At 45.2% G+C, this 20,554-nt stretch overlaps 1 protein-coding gene across 2 annotated transcripts in view; it reads left to right on the top strand.

Moving 5' to 3' along the window:
• The window catches only part of LOC120019685 (mitogen-activated protein kinase kinase kinase 5-like), a 59,408-nt gene that overhangs the window by 26,727 nt on the left and 12,127 nt on the right, over positions 1-20,554 (top strand). Inside the window, exons 7-22 of one of the 2 annotated variants that reach the window (XM_038963069.1) lie at positions 5,102-5,272; positions 5,953-6,065; positions 7,006-7,165; positions 9,571-9,724; positions 9,938-10,045; positions 10,253-10,305; positions 11,041-11,136; positions 11,439-11,520; positions 12,065-12,198; positions 13,284-13,411; positions 14,350-14,486; positions 15,042-15,147; positions 17,845-18,002; positions 19,599-19,776; positions 19,949-19,969; positions 20,178-20,355. In XM_038963069.1, the coding sequence (XP_038818997.1) occupies positions 5,102-5,272; positions 5,953-6,065; positions 7,006-7,165; positions 9,571-9,724; positions 9,938-10,045; positions 10,253-10,305; positions 11,041-11,136; positions 11,439-11,520; positions 12,065-12,198; positions 13,284-13,411; positions 14,350-14,486; positions 15,042-15,147; positions 17,845-18,002; positions 19,599-19,776; positions 19,949-19,969; positions 20,178-20,355 (1,977 nt within the window). The remainder of the gene's footprint in view (positions 1-5,101; positions 5,273-5,952; positions 6,066-7,005; positions 7,166-9,570; positions 9,725-9,937; positions 10,046-10,252; positions 10,306-11,040; positions 11,137-11,438; positions 11,521-12,064; positions 12,199-13,283; positions 13,412-14,349; positions 14,487-15,041; positions 15,148-17,844; positions 18,003-19,598; positions 19,777-19,948; positions 19,970-20,177; positions 20,356-20,554) is intronic. The other variant, XM_038963070.1, reaches the window with a different exon arrangement.

Below are 20,554 nucleotides of genomic sequence, written 5' to 3'. Positions count from 1 at the left end.
GCTCCCGTTCGCTTGGTAAAGCAGCATTACAGTATGGATTACGAATGACTGCTGACAGATAAAGTGCTTGGTCATTACTGCGTGCGTTACTCCAGTTCTCGCTAATACCCTTAAACCCAGACAGTCCAACACAGGAGTTAGTTGGCCAGGTCTGTAGGGAGGTAATTGAACCCACTACCCTCATGAAATTTAATCTACAGCCTTTTGATGTCTTCCTCTCTGCGAAGACATAGCGCGTTGGTGTTACACACACACACACACAAACACACACACACCGGCTTGTCTCATGTTTATTCATCCCCCTCTCTCAGTGTAGAAGACCATAAGAGAGAGAGACACACCCAGACAAACTCCCAGGACAGTGCATTCGGAAAGTATTCACACCCCTTGACTTTTTCAAATTTGTTACGTTACAGCTTTATTCTAAAACGGATTAAATTGAAATTTTGTGTCACTAGCCTACACATAATACCCCATAATGTCAAAGTGGAATTATGTTTTTAGAAATGTTTACAAATTAATTAAAAATGAAAAGCTGAAATGTCTTGAGTCAATAAGTATTCAACCCCTTTGTTATGGCAAGCCTAAATAAGTTCAGGAGTATAAATTTGCTTAACCTTTTACTGCAGTGGGCTAAATCAGGGACACACAGGATGTTTCTTGGTAGTCTTAAACAAATCTACTTTGAAACAAAACTATACACCTCACACACATGGTTATGGGCTTAATAAAAGAATACACCTGTGCCATGTCAGATATAGAGTTGCAATGTATTCAATTTTGAGTTTGCATCCCAGTATTACACTTTATATACAGTACATCACAGAAGACTGCAGGAACTAACAAGTCACATAATAAGTTGCATGGACTCACTTTGTGTGCAATAATAGTGTTTAACATGATTTTTTAATGAATACCTCATCTCTGTACCCCACACATAAAATTATCTGTAAGGTCCCTTAGTCGAGCAGTTAATTTCAAACACAGATTCAACTACAAAGACCAGGGAGGTAAAGAAAATAAAAAACAGACATCGATATCCATACTTTTCAGCATGGTGATGTTTTTAATTACACTATGGATGGTGTATCAATACACCCAGTCACTACAAAGATACAGGTGTCAACATGGTTGTTGTCCTTGATGATCTTTTTGGCCTTCCTGTGACATCGGGTGCTGTAGGTGTCATGGAGGGCAGATAGTTTGCTTCCCGTGATGCGTTGTGCAGACCGCACTACCCTCTGGTGAGCCTTGCGGTTGAGGGCGGTGCAGTTTCCGTACCAGGCTATGATACAGCCCGACATGATGCTCTCGATTGTGCATCTGTAAATGTTTGTCAGGGTTTTGGGTGACAAGCCACATTTCTTCAGCCTCCTGAGGTTGATTAGGTGCTGTTGCGCCTTCTTCACAACTGTCTGTGTGGGTGGACCATTTCAGTTTGTCTGTGATGTGTACCGAGGAACTTAAAACTTTCCACCTTCTCCACTGCTGTCCCTTCGATGTGGATAGGGGGGTGCTCCCTCTGCTGTTTCCTGAAGTCCACAATCATCTCCTTTGTTTTGTTGACGTTGAGTGAGAGGTTGTTTTCCTGACACCACACTCCGAGTGCCTTCACCTCCTCCCTGTAGGCCGTCTCGTTGTTGTTGGTAATCAAGCCCACTACTGATGTGTCATCTGCAAACTTGATGATTGAGTTGGAGGCGTGCATGGCCACGCAGTCGTGGGTGAACAGGGAGTACAGGGCCTCCAGCTTGATGATGAGCTTGGAGGGTACTATGGTGTTGAATGCTGAGCTGTAGTCAATGAACAGCATTTTTACATAGGTATTCTTCTTGTCCAGATGGGATAGGGCAGTGTGCAGTGTGATAGCGATTGCATCGTCTGTGGATCTGTTGGGGCGGTATGCAAACTGAAGTGGGTCTAGGGTGACAACAGACTGGGATAGGGATAGGGAGCGATTGAACATGTCCGTAAACACACCAGCCAGCTGGTCTGAGCATGCTCTGAGGACGCGGCTAGGGATACCGTCTGGGCCAGCAGCCTTGCGAGGGTTAACACGTTTAAATGTTTTACTCACGTCGGCCACTGAGAAGGAGAGGGCGCAGTCCATGTTAGTGTGCCGCGACGGTGGCACTGTATTGTCCTTAAAGCGGGCAAAGAATGTGTTTAGTTTGTCTGGAAGCGTGATGTTGGTGTCCGTGACGTGCCTGGTTTTCTTTTTGTAGTCCGTTATTTCCTGTAGACCCTGTCACATACGTCTCGTGTCTCAGCCGTCGAATTGCGACTCCACTTTGTCCCTTTACCGGCATTTCGCTTGTTTGATTGCCATGCAGAGGGAATAATTACACTGTTTATATTCAGCCATATTCCCAGACCTCTTTCAATGGTTAAATGTGGTGGTTCGCGCTTTCAGTTTTGCCCAAATGCCGCCCTCCATTCACGATTTCTGTTTAGGGTAGTTTTAATATTCACAGTGGGAGCAACATCTCCAAGGCACTTCTTTATAAACTCACTAACCAAGTTAGCGTATAGATCAATGTTGTTATCTGAGGCTGACCGAAACAAATCCCAGTCCGCGTGATCAAAACAATCTTGATGCGTGGATTCCGATTGGTCAAACCAGCGTTGAGTGGTTCTAGTCACTGGTACATCCTGTTTGAATTTCTGCCTATAAGACGGTAGGAGCAAGATTGCGTCGTGGTCGGATTTGCCGAAGGGAGGGCGGGGGAGGGCATTTTATGCATCGCAGAAGTTAGAGTAGCAGTGATAGTAATACACCCACGCGTGGTGCAATCAATATGCTGATAGAATTTAGGTAGCCTTCTCAAATTTGCTTTGTTAAAATCTCCAGCTACAATAAATGCAGCCTTTCCAGTTTACATAGAGTCCAGTGAAGTTCCTTGAGGGCCGTCTTGGTGTCTGCTTGAGGAGGAATGTACACAGCTGTGACGATAAATGAGGAGAATTCTCTTGGGAGATAATATGGGCGGCAGAGTTCTTGAGTTCCTGTATGTTGTTATGATTACACCATGAGTCGTTAATCATGAAGCATACACCTCCACCCTTCCTCTTCCCAGAGAGGAGTTTATCTCTGTCGGCGCGATGCATGGAGAAGCCTGGTGGCTGAACCGATTCCAACAACATATCCCGAGAGAGCCATGTTTCTGTGAAACAGAGAATGTTACAATCTCTGATGTCTCTGGAAGGCAACCCTTGCTCGAAAAAAATCTACCTTGTTGTCAAGAGACTAGACATTGGCGAGTAGTATACTCGGGAGCGTTGGGCGATGTGCACGTCTATGGAGCCTGACCAGGAGACCGCTCCGTCTGCCCTTCTGAGGCGCCGTTGTTTTGGGTCGGCTTCTGGGATTAGGTCCATTGTCCTGGTTGGCAGTCCAAACAGAGGATCCGCTTCAGGGAAGTCGTATTCCTGGTCGTAATGTTGGTAAGTTGATGTCGCTCTTATATCCATAGTTCTTCCCGGCTGTATGTAATTGGACTTAAGATTTCCTGGGGTAACAATGTAAGAAATAATACAGAAAAAAACGAAATATGGCATAGTTTCCTAAGGACTCGAAGCGAGGCGACCATCTCTGTCGGCGCCATCTTGCTAGTAGATTGGTAGTTACAGTCTTGTCCCATCGTTGCAACTCCCCTACTGACTCGGGAGAAGCGAAGGTTGTGAGCCATGCGTCCTCTGAAACACGACCTTACCAATCCGTACTGCTTCTTGACACACTGCTCGCTTAATCCGGAAGCCAGCCGCACTAATGTGTCGGAGGAAACACCGTCCAGCTAGTGACCAAAGTCAGCTTGCAGGCACCCGGCCCGCCACAAGGAGAGCGCGATGAGACAAGGAAATCCCGGCCAGCCAAACCCTCCCCTAACCCGGACGACGCTGGGCCAATTGTGCGCCGCCTCATGGGTCGAACCTGGGTCTGTAGTGACGCCACTTGGGAGGCGGCAAACCATTTCTGTATGGACCTCGCTTTGTGCTCGGGGGCATTGTCATGCTGAAGCAGGAAAGGGCCTTCCCCAAACTGTTGCCACAGTTGGAAGCACCGAATTGTCTAGAATGTCATTGTATGCTGTAGCGTTAAGATTTCCCTTCACTGGAGCTAAGGGGCCTAGCCGCAGACCATCATTCCACCTCCACCAAACTTTACAGTTGGCACTATGCATTGGGGCAGGTAGTGTTCTCCTGGCATCCGCCAAACCCAGATTAGTCCGTCAAAGCGTGATTCATCACTCCAGAGAACTCGTTTCCAATGTTCCAGAGTCCAATGGTGGCGAGCTTCACATCACTCCAGCCGACGCTTGGCATTGCGCATGGTGATCTTAGGCTTGTGTGCGGCTGCTCGGCCATGGAAGCCCATTTCATGAAGCTCCCGACGAACAGCTATTGTGCTGACGTTGCTTCCAGAGGCAGTTTGAAACACTCAGTAGTGAGTGTTGCAACTGAGGACAGCCAATTTTTATGCGCTTCAGTACTCAGCGGTCCCGTTCTGTGAGCTTGTGTGGCCTACCAATTTGCGGCTGAGCCGTTGTTGCTCCTAGACATTTCCACTTCACAATAACAACACTTACAGTTGACCGGGGCAGCTCTAGCAGGGAAGACATTTTACAAACGGACTTGTTGGAAAGGTGGCATCCTATGACGGTGCCATACTGAATGTCACTGAGCTCTTCAGTAAGGCCATTCTACTGCCAATGTTTGTCTATGGAGATTGCATGTCTGTGTGCTCAATTTTATACACCTGTCAGCAACGGGTGTGTCTGAAATACCAGAATCGACAAATTTGAAGGGGTGTCCACATACTTTTGTGAATTAGATATTTCTTTATTTCATTTTCAATGCATTTGCAAAATTCACTTTCATTTTGTCATTATGGGGTATTGTGTGTAAATGGGTGAGAAAAAAAATCTATTTTGAAATCAGGCTGTATGTAACACAACAAAATGTGGAATAAGTCCAAGGGGGATGAATTATTATTGTAGTCCACTACACCCTGTTCAAAAGTATTGCACTATAAAGGAAATAGGGTGCCATTTGGGACTCACCCTCTTTGGTTATTGGTTATTCCCTCTTCTGTGTTGTTCAGGAGGAACCTCCCGGGGGACCGTCAGAAGGCCCTGGACATTATGCTGCCCCTGGTGGAGTCTGACAACCAGGTGGCCTCAGACATCTACTGCCTGGTGGGACGCATCTACAAGGACATGTTCCTAGAGTCCCACTTCACTGATACCAAGAGCAGGGACAGTGGCACAGCCTGGTGAGAGCTACACACACACACACACACACACACACACACACACACACACACACACACACACACACACACACACACACACACACACACACACACACACACACACATACTGGTGAGAGCCTGGCTACTGATGAGGGTAATTACCAACCACTCACTCACTCCTCACCAGCTAGAGAAGTAGAGATAGAGAGGTCTTCCACCTCTCAACTACAGCTAACGAACAGCAGTGTCATCTGACTCGGAGCAAAGAGCCTGCAGGTGCATTCTGAAAGTAGCTGATTTGAAACAGCCGCACCAGTGATATTCTAAAGATAACCATTCCAGGAAGACTGCAGTTATGTCTCTCATCGAGCCGATTCATCTGTCCTTGTCCTCTGTTCCAACCCAGACGACATCTTTGGAGAGCCTTCTCATGTTATTCACACTCATTCCCTCAGTGGAACCGATTGCTCATTAAGTCAATTAGGTTTTTATCTGTGAGAGTCAAGCTGGTTCCTCCGTGCACCCTGCTCAATAATGCTGTAGTTATTTTTGGATGCTTTTTACAAAAGTAGGGAGGAAGTGATAAAGACTATAAAGTTCTCTCTCACCAAGGACACATCAGAAATGACTGTAGGAACATCAAGTTAGATTTAAAAATGAAGCATTGTGTGTAATATTGGCTTCTCTGTCCTTCCTCTCAGGTTTAAGAAGGGGTTTGAGTCCGAGCCGACACTACACTCTGGAATCAACTACGCCGTTCTACTCCTGGCAGCGGGACACCAGTTTGACGCCTCCTTCGAGCTCCGCAAAGTCGGTAAGTAACTAACACTTTATTCTCCTTGATATCTGTTTGGCCTTGAGCTGCCCGATGGTGCATTGGAATTGGCTCGCTATTCTGTTTTTCATTAGAGCTGCTGATGACTAATAATAATTAAGTTACTGATCTGCATTCCCACTGCACTGCGGTTACCCTCATGTCATAAAGTGTGAGATCAATATCAACTCATGTGACAGATACTGCTCATTCAAACGAACTGCTTATGATGAGACACTCCCATCAAAAGTAGTCTGGGTGTGAACAGAGAGCCTGCTACTGTACTGCGGGGGTTAATATGAAACATCTGATTTTACGTAAACAAAGATGTTTCCATTTTTTTTCCTTGCCATTACGTTTCCATTTTCTTTTCTTTTTTGCAAGCGTGTTTTGTGCTGTTTGGCTCCCAATCCTCTGTGTTTGCTGTGAAATCTGAGGCTCAGAAAGTAACTCAGGAATGTGAGAAACAGGACAGACAGGCCTGGGAATCAGCCGTGGGCCCCCTTCCCAGTCCTTGCCCCCTTTCCTGCCCTCCTCTACTCTGCGCTGCCCCGGGCTACATGAGTAGGACATGTATTGGCAGCTTGCCTCAGCGAGGGCAAAAACAGCCATGTTCCATTATCACTCTGCAATATAGTAGCAGCATGGCAACCAACTACATTGAATGTTAAAACGTATCCAAAGAGGGCATTGAGATCCTCCAAGCTGCATTTCAAGTGAAATGCCTAACATAAGAGTAGGCTATTGGGGTATACAGTGCCCAGCCCATTCTCAAACCCTTGAAATAACGCACGGTATATAAAGCACATAAGATATGGCAAATGATGTACCTTTAGAAAGACCTTGCACAATAAAACTATGGGAGCATTCAACAGTGTGCAGTATCTTTTTTAAATATGATTATAATATGTCCCTGACCTGACCTTGTTCTCCTTTCCAGGAGTGAAGCTGAGCAGCCTCCTGGGGAAGAAGGGAAGCCTGGACAAGCTGCAGAGCTACTGGGACGTGGGCTTCTTCCTGGGGGCTAGCATCCTGGCCTGTGACAACACTAGGGTCATACAGGCCTCTGAGAAGCTCTTCAAACTCAAGGCCCCCGTCTGGTGAGGGAGGGTGGTGTTTTCTTTTTTCTTCTTTTTTTATGTAAAGATCAACATACAGTTCATTCGGGAAAGTATTCAGACCCCTTGACTTTTTCCACATTTTGTTACGTTGCAGCCTTATTTTAAAATGTGTTAAATTATCTTTTCCCCTCATTAATCTACACACAACCCCCCCCAAAAAAGACAAAGCAAAAACAGGTTTTTAGAAATGTTTGCAAATGTACGGGGGAAAAAGATATCACATTTACAAAAGTATTCAGACCCTTTACTCAGTACTTTGTTGAAGCACCTTTGGCAGTGATTACAGCCTTGAGTCTTCTTGGGTATGACGCTACAAGCTTGGCACACCTGTATTTGGGGAGTTTCTCCCATTCCTCTTTGCAGATCCTCTCAATTTCTGTCAGGTTGTATGGGGAGCGTTGGTGCACAGCTATTTTCAGGTCTCTCCAGAGATGTTCAATCGGGTTGAAGTCCGGGCTCTAACTGGGTCACTGAAGGACATTCAGAGACTTGTCCCAGAAGCCACTCCTGCATTTTCTTGGCTGTGTGCTTAGGGTCGTTGTCCTGTTGGAAGGTGAACCTTTGCCCCTGTCTGAGGTCCTGAGCACTCTGAAGCAGGTTTTCATCAAGGATCTCTCTGCATTTTGTTCTGTTCATCTTTGCCATGATCCTGACTTGTCTCCCAGTCCCTGCCGCTAAAAAACACCCCCACAGCATGATGCTGCCACCACCATGCTTCACAGTAGGGATGGTGCCAGGTTTCCTCCACACCAGACACTTGGTATTCAGGTTAAAGAGTTCAATCTTGGTTTCAGAATCTTGATTCTCATGGTCTGAGAGTCTTTAGATGCCTTTAGGCAAACTCCAAGCAGGCTGTCATGTGCCTTTCACTGAGAAGTGGCTTCCGTCTGGCCACTCTACCATAAAGGCCTGATTGGTGGAGTGCTGCAGAGATGGTTGTCCTTCTGGAAGGTTCTCCCATCTTCACAGAGGAACTCTAGAGCTCTGTCAGAGTGACCATCGGGTTCTTGGTCACCTCCCTGACCAAGGCCCTTCTACCCCGATTGCTCAGTTTGGCCGGGCGGACAGCTCTAGGAAGAGTCTTGGTGGTTTCAAACTTCTTCAATTTAAGAATGATGGAGGCCACTCTATTCTTGGGGACCTTCAAGGCTGCAGAATGTTTTTGGTACCCTTCCCCAGGTTCTGTGCCTCGACACAGTGGGACCTTAAATAGACAGATGTGTGCCTTTCCAAATCATGTCCAATCAATTGAATTTACCACAGGTGGACTCCAATCAAGTTGTAGAAACATCTCAAGGATGATCAATGGAAACAGGATGCACCTGAGCTCAATTTAGACTCTTATTTAATACATTTTTGAATAAGGCTGTAACGTAACAAAATGTGGAAAAAGTCAAGGGGTCTGAATACTTCCCGAAGGCACTGTATACACTGAGTGTACAGAACATGCTCTTTCCATGACATAGACTAACCTGGTGAATCCAGGTGAAAGCTATGGTCCCTTACTGATGTCACTTGTTAAATCCACTTCAATCCGTGTAGATAAAGGGGAGGAGACCGGTTAAAGACAGATTTTTAAGCCTTTAGACAATGAGACATGGATTGTGTATGTGTGCCATTCAGAGGGTGAATGGGCAAGACAAAAGATTTAAGTGCCTTTGAACGGGGAATGGTAGTAGGTGCCAGGCGCACCGGTTTGTGTCTAGAACGGCAACGCTGCTGGGTTGTTCATGCTCAACAGTTTCCCGTGTGTATCAAGAATGGTCCACCACCCAAAGAACATCCAGCCAACTTGACACAACTGTGGGTAACATTGAAGTCAACATGGGCCAGCATCCCTGTGGAACGCTTTCAACACCTTGTAGAGTCCATGCCCCAACGAATTGAGGTTGTTCTGAGGGCAATATTAGGAAGGTGTTATTCATGTTTTGTACACTCAGTGTAGACGACTTATTTAAACCTACTTTGCACAATTTAAATGTCATTTATTTTCTTGTAGTCACAGAGGTTATCCGTCATATGGAGGATTGTTTTTTGTTGATTTTTTTTTGATTTTTTGATTTATTTCCAATATTGAAATTGACTGGAATTGGTCAAACTCAAAGTGTAATACATGTACAAAATGATCCTCTTTCCCATAAAAGTATGGTCATGACTGTCTGACATGAAAGGGCAGTTTAACTTTGCCCCGCAGACAATCGACCTGAGATCCTTAAGTTTCAGTCATGTGGATTCAGTCATGTGTCAACCCTATTCTTTCAAGCTCAAGATTTTTACAACATATTCAAACAGATTTTGATCTGTTTTAAGTGCATTTTCTTTTTCTGCGGTCAATGGCCTTTAAAATGTATTTCAAGCTAACGTTTGTGTTGACTGTACCCCAGGTATCTGAGCTCTCTCGTGGAGACCATCCTGATTTACCAGCATTTCAAAAAGCCCTCTGTGGAGCAGCCGCCACCCAAGCAGGAACTAGTGGACTTCTGGATGGACTTCCTGGTGGAGGCCACAAAGAAAGACGTCTCATCTGTCCGCTTCCCAGTATGTCTCCCTGAAGTGACTGCCACTGAGCCCCATGCTCACGCTTCCTTCCTGGCATTCTTCACTGTTTAGACTTGAACTTGACAGTTAGACATATACTGTACACACATAAACCATAACAATGGCACCAACTGAGGCAGTGTTCCTAGACCGTTTACTTCTCTGCTTTATTGTGAAATGTCTCGAGGTGATATTGTTTGTCCTCTTTTCCAGGTGTTGATACTGGAGCCCACGAAAGTCTATCAGCCTTCGTACTTGTCCATAAACAACGATGTGGAGGAGAACACTGTCTCCATCTGGCATGTTTCCCCTGATGACAAGGTAAGTTACTGACCACAGGAAGAGTGTGACAACTGCCTCGTGCCTTTGCGTTGTGATTTTTCTTCCACTGGAAAGAGTCTCATAAACTAAGTATGTCTCTCTCTTTCTCTGCATTGACACATTTTGCCAAGTCATCGGAATAACATTTTCAGGTGTCAGTCCTTGTCATGTATTCTGAGGATCATGTTTTTCTGATCTCTCTAACAGAACAGGGGGGTCCATGAGTGGAACTTCAGCGCCATGTCAGTACGGGGTGTCAGGTTGGTCATCTCACAGCTGTCCTGATCTACACACTCATTGTAATATATGGGCAGTGAAGTCACTGCTCGCTACTTTCCTCCTCTTTCCCATATGCCGACAACATAACAGATCATAATGTGGCAGCCTGGTTCCCAAGGCAATATTAGTCAGAGGTGGTCCCTCCGTGGCTCTCCCTCCTTCACCCTCCCTGCCTCCCCCTCCAAAAAATAATTCAGTAGCAGACTGACAGGTCGGATGATCTTCCACTCTAGAGGGCCTCTGTGAGATGTTGCTAGGGAACGTATCTTACTTGGTGCCCACTCCCCCTCCAGTGGACTAGGAGACAATGGCAGTTCCCTCTGATGCAGCAGTGTGCCATGGTGGGCTGAATACAACCACTCATTCTGTGCTCTGCTCCACTCTGCTCAGCCCTCGCCTCGGTTAGCTGGCTTAGAATCCCGGTTCACTCCGCTGAACACTGGTGGAGACTCAACAGGGTGTATGTGTGTGTGGGAAGGAACGCTCTGAGTTATGCTCATTCCGTCCGAGTTACTGTAACTTGTTGTATGTGTTTGAATGAAGAAGAGTGTTTGGTGGTTAAAGACTTTTACAGCTCTGGTGAAAATGAAAAGCTTCTGTAGTTACCTACAACTGGAGTGATTTCTCAGATGGCTACACTCAGACATCCAGTCTATGCCAGTGTCCTATGTCATGTGAATTTACCCATCTCGTCTCTGTCAACTCCTCTTCCTCAGTATTTCCAAGTTTGACGAGCGCAGTGCCTTCCTGTACGTGCTAAACAACTCTGAGGACTTCCAGATCTATTTCTGCACAGAGATGCACTGCAAAAGGTCTGTCACTCTTCTGTCTGTGCCATGACCACTCCATCTCACCAGCATGTGAGCTGCTGTCCAAGGCAGTGACTGTACTGTAGAGATTTACACGGAGAAGAACCAAAGCACAGCCAGCCAGTCTTATTAGCTCCACAGTATAATTCAGTGAGTCAGTGCTGGTGTGATTGGGCTTTCTCCCATTGAGTTTTCACACTGAGAGTGTATGAAAGGGTGCCTGGGCTTAGTGTTCTTTCACAACTACTCCTGTGACGTATTTGTAAGTGTGGTAAAGGTTATCTGGGGTGCTCTGTGTGTTGCAGGTTCTGTGATCTGGTCAACAGCATTGCAGAAGAAACATGGAAAGGCTCCGAAGAGGGGGAGTGTGATGCTGACGCCCTAGAGGTGAGGGAGGAGAGAGGGATATTTTCATTGTATGTTGTCTCCAACAGGTTTAACCTGATTTCCAGAATGTGTAGGGTGTAGCCAGCAGCGATTGTCTCTCCGATTGTTTTCCAAATTCTATATCAAACCAGATAGATGCAATGTACAGTGTGGAAATAGATAGAGGCAACTTCCTACAGTGTGGACATGGGTCATGCTGTTCATTGTATGTTTTGCAATGGAAACCATTAGTGTAGAGCAGGAAAAGCACCTGCTCCTCTAGTCACCTGTTCTCCCAGTGGTGAGACGGGGGAAAAGAATTGTCTGTGAATAATTACCCAAAGACTTCTTGTCAAACACAAGCATGGTGCCACAACTTGTTTTTGAGCCCTGTTTGATCTATGCCACACCTTGCAAAGCTCACACTGCCCTTTGCTTAGTTGATACCCAGACGCCACTCTCACCTCCTCTAAGATGGACCTATATCCCTGTTATAACTCTATCGTTATGGCCCTTGAAGTTAGCATGCAACAAAATGTCATCTTTAAAATAATTTCCTCCTCAGTACGACTATGAGTATGATGAGCTCGGGGAGAGGGTGGTTCTGGGAAAAGGCACATTTGGAGTGGTGTACGCAGGCCGGGACCTTAGCAACCAGGTGCGGCTGGCCATCAAGGAGATACCGGAGAGAGACAGCAGGTAGGTGAACATGTTAAGTGGACTTTCTCCAAAAAGACACTAGCACAAATCCTCAGCTTCTACTATTCCCCCTTACACGTATTGTCATTGCACCGGCTACTACAGTTGACATAATAAGCATCCATCACACTTTTACGGTCTTTTAAGAGGCCCTTTGCTAATGGAAGGCTGAATTGAAACAGGTCCCTGTGTCGTTATTTAAAGTGAGTGAGTGGTTATTCAGAGCACAACAACCAAAGGGGTTTCCTGAGAGTGATCATTTGATTGGCAGATCGAAGGGGCACCAAAACGCTTGTTTAAGTCGTCCACTGTGTTAGCTCTGTGTTAGCTCTGTGTTAGCTCTGTGTTAGCTCTGTGTTCCTGTTGTGTGTCCTTTCTCTGGCACACCAAAGTGTTATATATACCGTACACCTGATCGAGTGACTGGGCAATGAAACGAATTGGGGGGAAAGAGTCGCCTAGCAACTAGTGTACCAAGCACTTGCGCTGCCTTCCATCACCATCACTGGTCTGCTCATTGTTCCACCTATTCCTGTTTTATTATGGGACTCCTTCAGAGCCCAATCAGCCCAGATGATTCCTCTGTCATACATTGTTCCACTCATCACATCACAAGTCATTAGAGGGCTCTCATGGGAAAACTCAAAGGTGTCAAGAATTATTCCGAATCACTTAGAAGCAACTCTGAAGTATCCTCTCGGGGGGGGGACATTGAATAGGTGTCTGATTCACTAGAATAGCCAACCGTGTGATTGAGGGAGAATGTATTTAGTCTTATTATTTATGGTGTTCAGTTTGAACATTTATCTTTAGAAGAAGATTGGAGGAGAGTGACATTTCATATGTAGCCAGCTGGTGTGTGTCCTTGTGTTCCTTGTCCTCTGACCATGGTGTACTGGACTGAGACTGAGTCCCTCTGACATCTCTCTCCGTGATAGGTTACTGCAAGCTACTAAGTGCAACAGTGCAATTTCCCGTCTCAAAGTGCTCTGGTCTTTTTTTTTTGTTGAACGAGAGAGAGCGAAGACATCATCCTGTCCTTTTTCCTTATTAGATGTAACAGTGGATGTTCTATTCTGTCCTAGGTACTCTCAGCCCCTCCACGAGGAGATTGCCCTTCACAAACACCTGAAGCACAAGAACATTGTGCAGTACTTGGGCTCCATCAGCGAGAATGGTTTTATCAAGATCTTCATGGAGCAGGTTCCCGGAGGTAAGAGGGCAAATACAAACACGTGTCGGCCATTTTATTAGGTACACCCATCTAGTACCGGGTCAGTTGCTTCCTAAACAGCCTGAATTCTTCAGGGTATGGATTCTACAAGTTGGAAACGTTCCACAGGAATGTTGGTCCATGCTGACGCGATGGCATCCCGTGGTTGCTGCAGATTGGACGACGGTACACCACCGCCACCAGCCTGTACCGTTGATACCAGGCAGGATGGGTCCATGAACTCATGCAGCTTACGCCAAATCCTGACTCTGCCATCAGCATGACGCAACAGGAATCGGGATTCGTCGGACCAGGCAATATTTTTCCATTCCTCAATTGTCCAGTGTTGGTGACCGCGTGCCTACTGGAGCCGCTTTTTCTTGTTTTTAGCTCATAGAAGAAGAAGTTGTGCGTTCCGCCATTATTAGTCTCTTTGTGGCCCGCCTGTTAGCTTGCACGATTCTTGCCATTCTCCTTCGACCTCTCTCATCAACGAGCTGTTTTCGCCCACAGGACTGCCGCTGACTGGATGTTTTTTGTACGTCACACCATTCTCAGGAATCCTTAGACACTGCCGTGCGTGAAAATCCCAGGAAGGCGGACGTTTCTGAGATACTGAATCCGGCAACCCTGGTACCGTCGATCATACCACGCTCAAAGTCACTTCGGTCACTCGTTTTGCCCATTGTAACGTTCAGTCGAACAGTAACTGAATGCCTTGATGCCCATCTGCCTGCTTTGTGTAGCAAGCCACGACCACCTGACTCACTGTCTGTAGGAGCTAACCATTTTCGTGAACGGGGTGGTGTACCTAATAAACTGTCCTGTGAGTGTATGTTATCTGAGTTGTGTAATGGACTGAATACACTACTGTCCTGCTGATAGTAAAGCAGAATGTATTGATATGTATTGTACTTTGGCCTGTGGTTTGTATCCAGGAAGCCTGTCTGCCCTGCTGAGGTCTAAATGGGGCCCTCTGAAGAACAACGAACCCACCATCGGCTTCTACACCAGACAGATCCTGGAGGGACTCAAATATCTCCATGACAATCAGATCGCTCACAGAGACATCAAGGTGGAGCCTTGGCTTTTTCCTCTACCACTGCTCTATTTCAAAGGCTTTGATTGGCCATTGTATAGTATGTGCCTGGCCAATAGGGAGGCCACATTCATGTCAGGGGTACATAAATGATTTGATTTGTAAGTGGCGCCTGGCACTGTTATAAAGACTTCCCCTTATCATCCTACAGGAAGGTTAATGTGACATAACTCAGTCTCAGTCATAATAAAAACACACTGAGCCCACTCCCATCCCATAATAGAGCAAGTCATTTAGGTTAGCATACTCTTCCTCCTACACCCAGGACAAGATAGGCCTCTAAATTCTGCCTCATTTAACAATAGTATCTCATAAAATGACCTCAACGGCCATTCACATCAATGCTAATAATCTTGTTTTGGATTGGAGGTGGTGAATATGGCCCACTGTAACAACTGTTGCTGATTGCCTTCTAGGAAATACCTTAGATAACCAGGCTGTTATCATAGTCATTTGGGTTAAGGTTAAGAAATAGATATTACTTGGAATGGAGCTCTTTTCTTATCCCATCTGTTCTCTTTATATCCACAGGGTGACAATGTGCTAATAAACACATATAGTGGAGTTCTGAAGATATCTGACTTTGGTACCTCTAAACGGCTTGCTGGGATCAACCCCTGCACTGAGACTTTCACTGGTATGTTCTGGTCTCCCTAACTGGGTTTATAACCACTGGTACAGTTGAAGTCTGAAGTTTACATACACTTTAGCCAAATACATTTAATCTCAGTTTTTCACAATTCCTGACATTTAATCATAGTAAACATTCCCTGTCTTAGGTCAGTTAGGATCACCACTTTATTTTAAGAATGGGAAATGTCAGAATAATAGTAGAGAGAATGCTTTATTTCAGCTTTTATTTCTTTCATCACATTCCCAGTGGGTCAGAAGTTTACATACACTCAATTAGTATTTGGTAGCATTGCCTTTAAATGGTTTAACTTGGGTCAAATTTTTCGGTAACCTTCCACAAGCTTCTCACGTTAAGTTGGGTGAATTTTGTCACATTCCTCCTGACAGAGCTGGTGTAACTGAGTCAGGTTTGTAGGCCTCCTTGCTCGCACACGCTTTTTCAGTTCTGCCCACAAATGTTCTATAGGATTGAGGTCAGGGCTTTGTGATGGCCACTCCAATACCTTGACTTTGTTGTCCTTAAGCCATTTTGCCACAACTTTGGAAGTATGCTTGGGGTCATTGTCCATTTGGAAGACCCATTTGCGACCAAGCTTGAACTTCCTGACTGATGTCTTGAGATGTTGCTTCAATATATCCACATCATTTTCCTACCTCATGATGCCATCTATTTTTTGAAGTGCACCAGTCCCTCCTGCAGCAAAGCACCCCCACAACATGATGCTGCCACCCCCCGTGCTTCACGGTTGGGATGGTGTTCTTCAGCTTGCAAGCCTCCCCCTTTTTCCTCCAAACATAACGATGGTCATTATGGCCAAACAGTTCTATTTTTGTTTCATCAGACCAGAGGACATTTCTCCAAAAAGTACGATCTTTGTCCCCATGTGCAGTTGCAAACTGTAGTCTGGCTGTTTTATGGCGGTTTTGGAGCAGTGGCTTCTTCCTTGCTGAGCGGCCTTTCAGGTTATGTCGATATAGGACGCGTTTTACTGTGGATATAGATACTTTTGTACCTGTTTCCTCCAGCATCTATACAAGGTCCTTTCCTGTTGTTCTGGGATTGATTTGCACTTTTTGCACCAAAGTACGTTCATCTCTAGGAGACAGAACGCGTCTCCTTCCTGAGTGGTATGACGGCTGCGTGGTCCCATATTGTTTATACTTGCGTACTATTGTTTGTACAGATGAACGTGGTACTTTCAGGCGTTTGGAAATTGCTCCCAAGGATGAACCAGATTTGTGGAGGTCTACAAATTTTTTTCTGAGGTCTTGGCTGATTTATTTTGATTCTCCCATGATGTCAAGCAAAGAGGCACTTCGTTTGAAGGTAGGCCTTGAAATACATCCACAGGTACACCGCCAATTGACTCAAATTATGTCAATTAGCCTATCAGAAGATTCCAAAGCCATGACATAATTTTGGGTAATTTTTCAAGCTGTTTAAAGGCACAGTCAACTTAGTGTATGTAAACTTCTGACCCACTGGAATTGTGATACAGTGAATTATAAGTGAAATAATCTGTCTGTAAACAATTGTTGGAAAAATTACTTGTGTCATGCACAAAGTAGATGTCCTAACCGACTTGCCAAAACTATAGTTTGTTAACAAGACATTTGTGGAGTGGTTGAAAAACGAGTTTTAATGACTCCAACCTAAGTGTATGTAAACTTCCGGCATCAACTGTAATGTTCTGGTCTCCCTGACTGGGTTTATAACCACTGGTCTGTTCTGATCTGCCTGATTGGGTTTAGAACCACCAAGCTTCCCCTCCCTACATTGTAAACATGCCTTGATGGAACAGGATGTTTGAAAATGAGCTGGACCCTCAACCCACGTAGTGATCTCACTGACTATATATAATAACTTAAGTTTTGTCCCAAAGCAACTAGTTGTTTTGTGTGCCCCAATTTTTTTTCTGAGCCCCCCCCCCCCCCACCAGCAAATCAAACACCAGCAAATCAGCTCCAAGTGGTTTTAATTCTGAAAATCTGTTCCAAAGTATTCTCACACATACGTAATAGAGAGATATATGTAACTGTGTACAAACATAAGCAAGGTTTTTGGATTATTATGTTTTAGTCAAATAGTATATCTGTTTGGGCTTCTTTGGGTCAATTTGCAGTCTACAAATTATTTATAGTTATGTTCCAGCCCCCTGACGCGTCCGCTCTAGAAAAAATAGGCCCGCGGCTGAATCTAGTATGATGATCTCTGCTGTAATTTATATATCTCAGAATAGCCTGCCGTTTCTATTCTGAGTGCTCTTTGGTGAGAGTTTATGGTCAGGTCAGGGTTACAGGGTTATGGCTGTGTTGACATTGTGGCAGCCAATGGTAGCACAGCTTGGCCTCTTTGTTAAGATCAGTGGACTGCTGATTGGAGCATAGAGATACACCTCCTTTTCATCTTGAAACCATTACCGTACAGTCAGTTTCTCCTGTTTAAATTGTACGCCAATGTGTCTCTCCTATTTTCACCATAGCACTTAGCTTACCTTTAAAAGCTCTATAAAAGCTCCTCTTACAGTAGGCTATAATTAGACTCATTTCATCCATGGTTACTATAGAGCCCAAGTTCACTCTCCCTAACACCTGATTTGCTTGTATCAGACCTTATATGCAAATTCTACATATGCAACTTGTAATTAGCAGCTATGATGTGTATAATTTCCAGTCTGTTTGGTGTGTTGTTGTTTTGCAGGGACTTTACAGTACATGGCCCCTGAGATCATAGATAAAGGCCCTCGAGGCTACGGCAAGCCTGCAGACATCTGGTCTCTTGGGTGCACCATCATTGAGATGGCCACTGGGAAACCACCCTTCTACGAGCTGGGGGAACCACAGGCCGCCATGTTCAAGGTCAGAGTATAGTGGTCAACTAATGTTCAGTTTATTGACCTCTGTTGTTCATTGGGATTCATGGTTTTGCTGACCTATTTCTCTCAGTAGTGAAGTCAGATGCGGGAATAGATAGCTGTCTTTACACGCCCCTAGGCACATTTGTGCAAGTGATTGGATTACATACTTATTCAACTGTGAGGTTAGACATAGTACCTAGAGATAGAATTTGTGTGCAGTACTGTCTATCCTTTGTGTGTTGTTTTAAGTTTCCGTTCCATTAATGAGCCCTCCTCAAGCTTTTTCCACTTGTATTCATCTAAAGTGGAAATTTTAAGTGTTGCCCTCATCAGCAATATCACAAAGGCAAAGTCTGGGCATATGTAGTCTATTAAAAACTGAAGCTAATGATCCAACTGGGTGGTCTGTGGAGTGTGATGGAGATCATGTTGAATGCAGGCCAGAAGCATGGACATTTCCATGCATTTTAATTGAATTACAGTAGTAAATTGCTGCGCGTTCACATGTCTTAACTTGCATTTTCCAGTGTTAATAAACCACTTTTCTGTACCAGATTGTATAGATCTGTAATGCTAATAATGCTTTCACTAACACTTTCATCTTTCTACGCAATGGCTTACATGAGAAACTACCATTTAGAGTAATTTCTCATCTATACTGTTGTACAGGTGAGAAAGCATTTGGCAACAATTCTCACATGAACATTCTTTTGGAATGTCTCCACTGGTAATCTCAAGCCTACATTCCAGATCAATGTTGGGAATTTCTAGAGTGCTTCTTATCAGACGAGCTAACGCATTTGTCCTTCACTGTCGCGTTGACCTCCTATACTGTGATGGTATGAGCACACCTGCATAGTGTTACAGCGCCACAGAGCTATGGATTACAAGAGATCAGTTTACCCACCATTAACTAAAGTCAGGCCCTTAGATCTAACATGACTGGGTTTTGTCTTGGCTGTAGCTACAGGTTAGGCCCTTAGATCTAACATGACTGGGTTTTGTCTTGGCTGTAGCTGCAGGTTAGGCCCTTAGATCTAACAGGACTGGGGTTTGTCTTGGCTGTAGCTGCAGGTTAGGCCCTTAGATCTAACAGGACTGGGGTTTGTCTTGGCTGTAGCTGCAGGTTAGGCCCTTAGATCTAACAGGACTGGGGTTTGTCTTGGCTGTAGCTGCAGGTTAGGCCCTTAGATCTAACAGGACTGGGGTTTGTCTTGGCTGTAGCTGCAGGTTAGGCCCTTAGATCTAACAGGACTAGGGTTTGTCTTGGCTGTAGCTGCAGGTTAGGCCCTGAGATCTAACAGGACTGGGGTTTGTCTTGGCTGTAGCTGCAGGTTAGGCCCTTAGATCTAACATGACTGGGTTTTGTCTTGGCAGTATATGCAGGTTAGGCCTTTATCTTGGCTGTAGTTCCAAGTTAGGCCCCTTAGATCTAACATGACTGGGTTTTATCTTGGCTGTAGCTGCAAATTAGGCCCTTAGATCTAGCATGACTTGGCTAGGTCACTTGACTTAGTTCTGTACTGTGACTTGGCTGCAGCTGTAGTTTAGGCCCTTAACTCAAGCATGACTGTGCTGTGTTTTATCTTGGCTACAGGTCGGCATGTTCAAGATCCACCCTGAGATCCCAGATTCCATGTCCATGGAGGCCAAGGCCTTCATCCTGCGCTGCTTTGAGCCCGATCCCGACCAGAGGGCCACCGCCCTGCACCTGCTCACGGATGAGTTCCTCACCGTCACCAGCCGCAAGAAGAGGGGCAAGAGCAGCTTCACAGGTAGCTAGGACAACGCTTCACTGGTCAATCAGTGCAGTAGTTAGTAGAATATAGATATATCTGAATAGATAGACAATTGCTTCTAGATACTTTTTGTCTCCGTTTATTTTTCTGCACAATCCATACTTATCATTGAATTTAAAAATTTAATAAAATCTGTTTTTCTCCTCAGCTCTTACACCAGCAGGTTCAGGTGAGTTTATCTGAGCGTCTGTGCTTCATCCTCTTTAGAGTACACTGAGTCTGAGCCCAACCCAATTATCCTGTTGACTACCCTACCCTGAAATGATACCCTCACAGAAGTAGTACTGTAATATCATTTCCATGTAGTGTCCCTAACAAGTTGTTCGCTCTGCTTTTCTTTGTGTAACTGTGCCGTCACCCATCTCTGTGCCCTCCAGAGTACCTGCGCAGCATCTCCCTGCCAGTGCCTGTGGTGGTGGAGGACACCAGCAGCAGCAGTGAGTATGGCTCCGTCTCCCCTGAGAATGACCTCAACACCAACCCCTTCATCTTCAAGCCCAGCACCAAGTGTTACAGCGATCGGGACGTCAAGGGAACCCGCTCCCTGTTCCTCAGGTAACACAACATACAGTCAGCACCATACCGTATGTGTTTGGACATGTACCACGGTTGTCAAAGAATGTCCTGTAATATTTGTGAACTTTATTATTCTCAATATGTTGTCAAAACATTTTTACTGAGCCTGTTTTTTCTCCGCACTCACTCACAAACACACTGACACAGATATACTTTTATTTCTTATTTTTTACTTAAC

This window comes from Salvelinus namaycush, chromosome 24, assembly GCF_016432855.1.
Source record: "Salvelinus namaycush isolate Seneca chromosome 24, SaNama_1.0, whole genome shotgun sequence".
NCBI lineage: Eukaryota > Metazoa > Chordata > Actinopteri > Salmoniformes > Salmonidae > Salvelinus > Salvelinus namaycush.
Note: the sequence above shows the minus strand (reverse complement) of the source record. Positions and strands in the feature narration are given on the sequence as shown.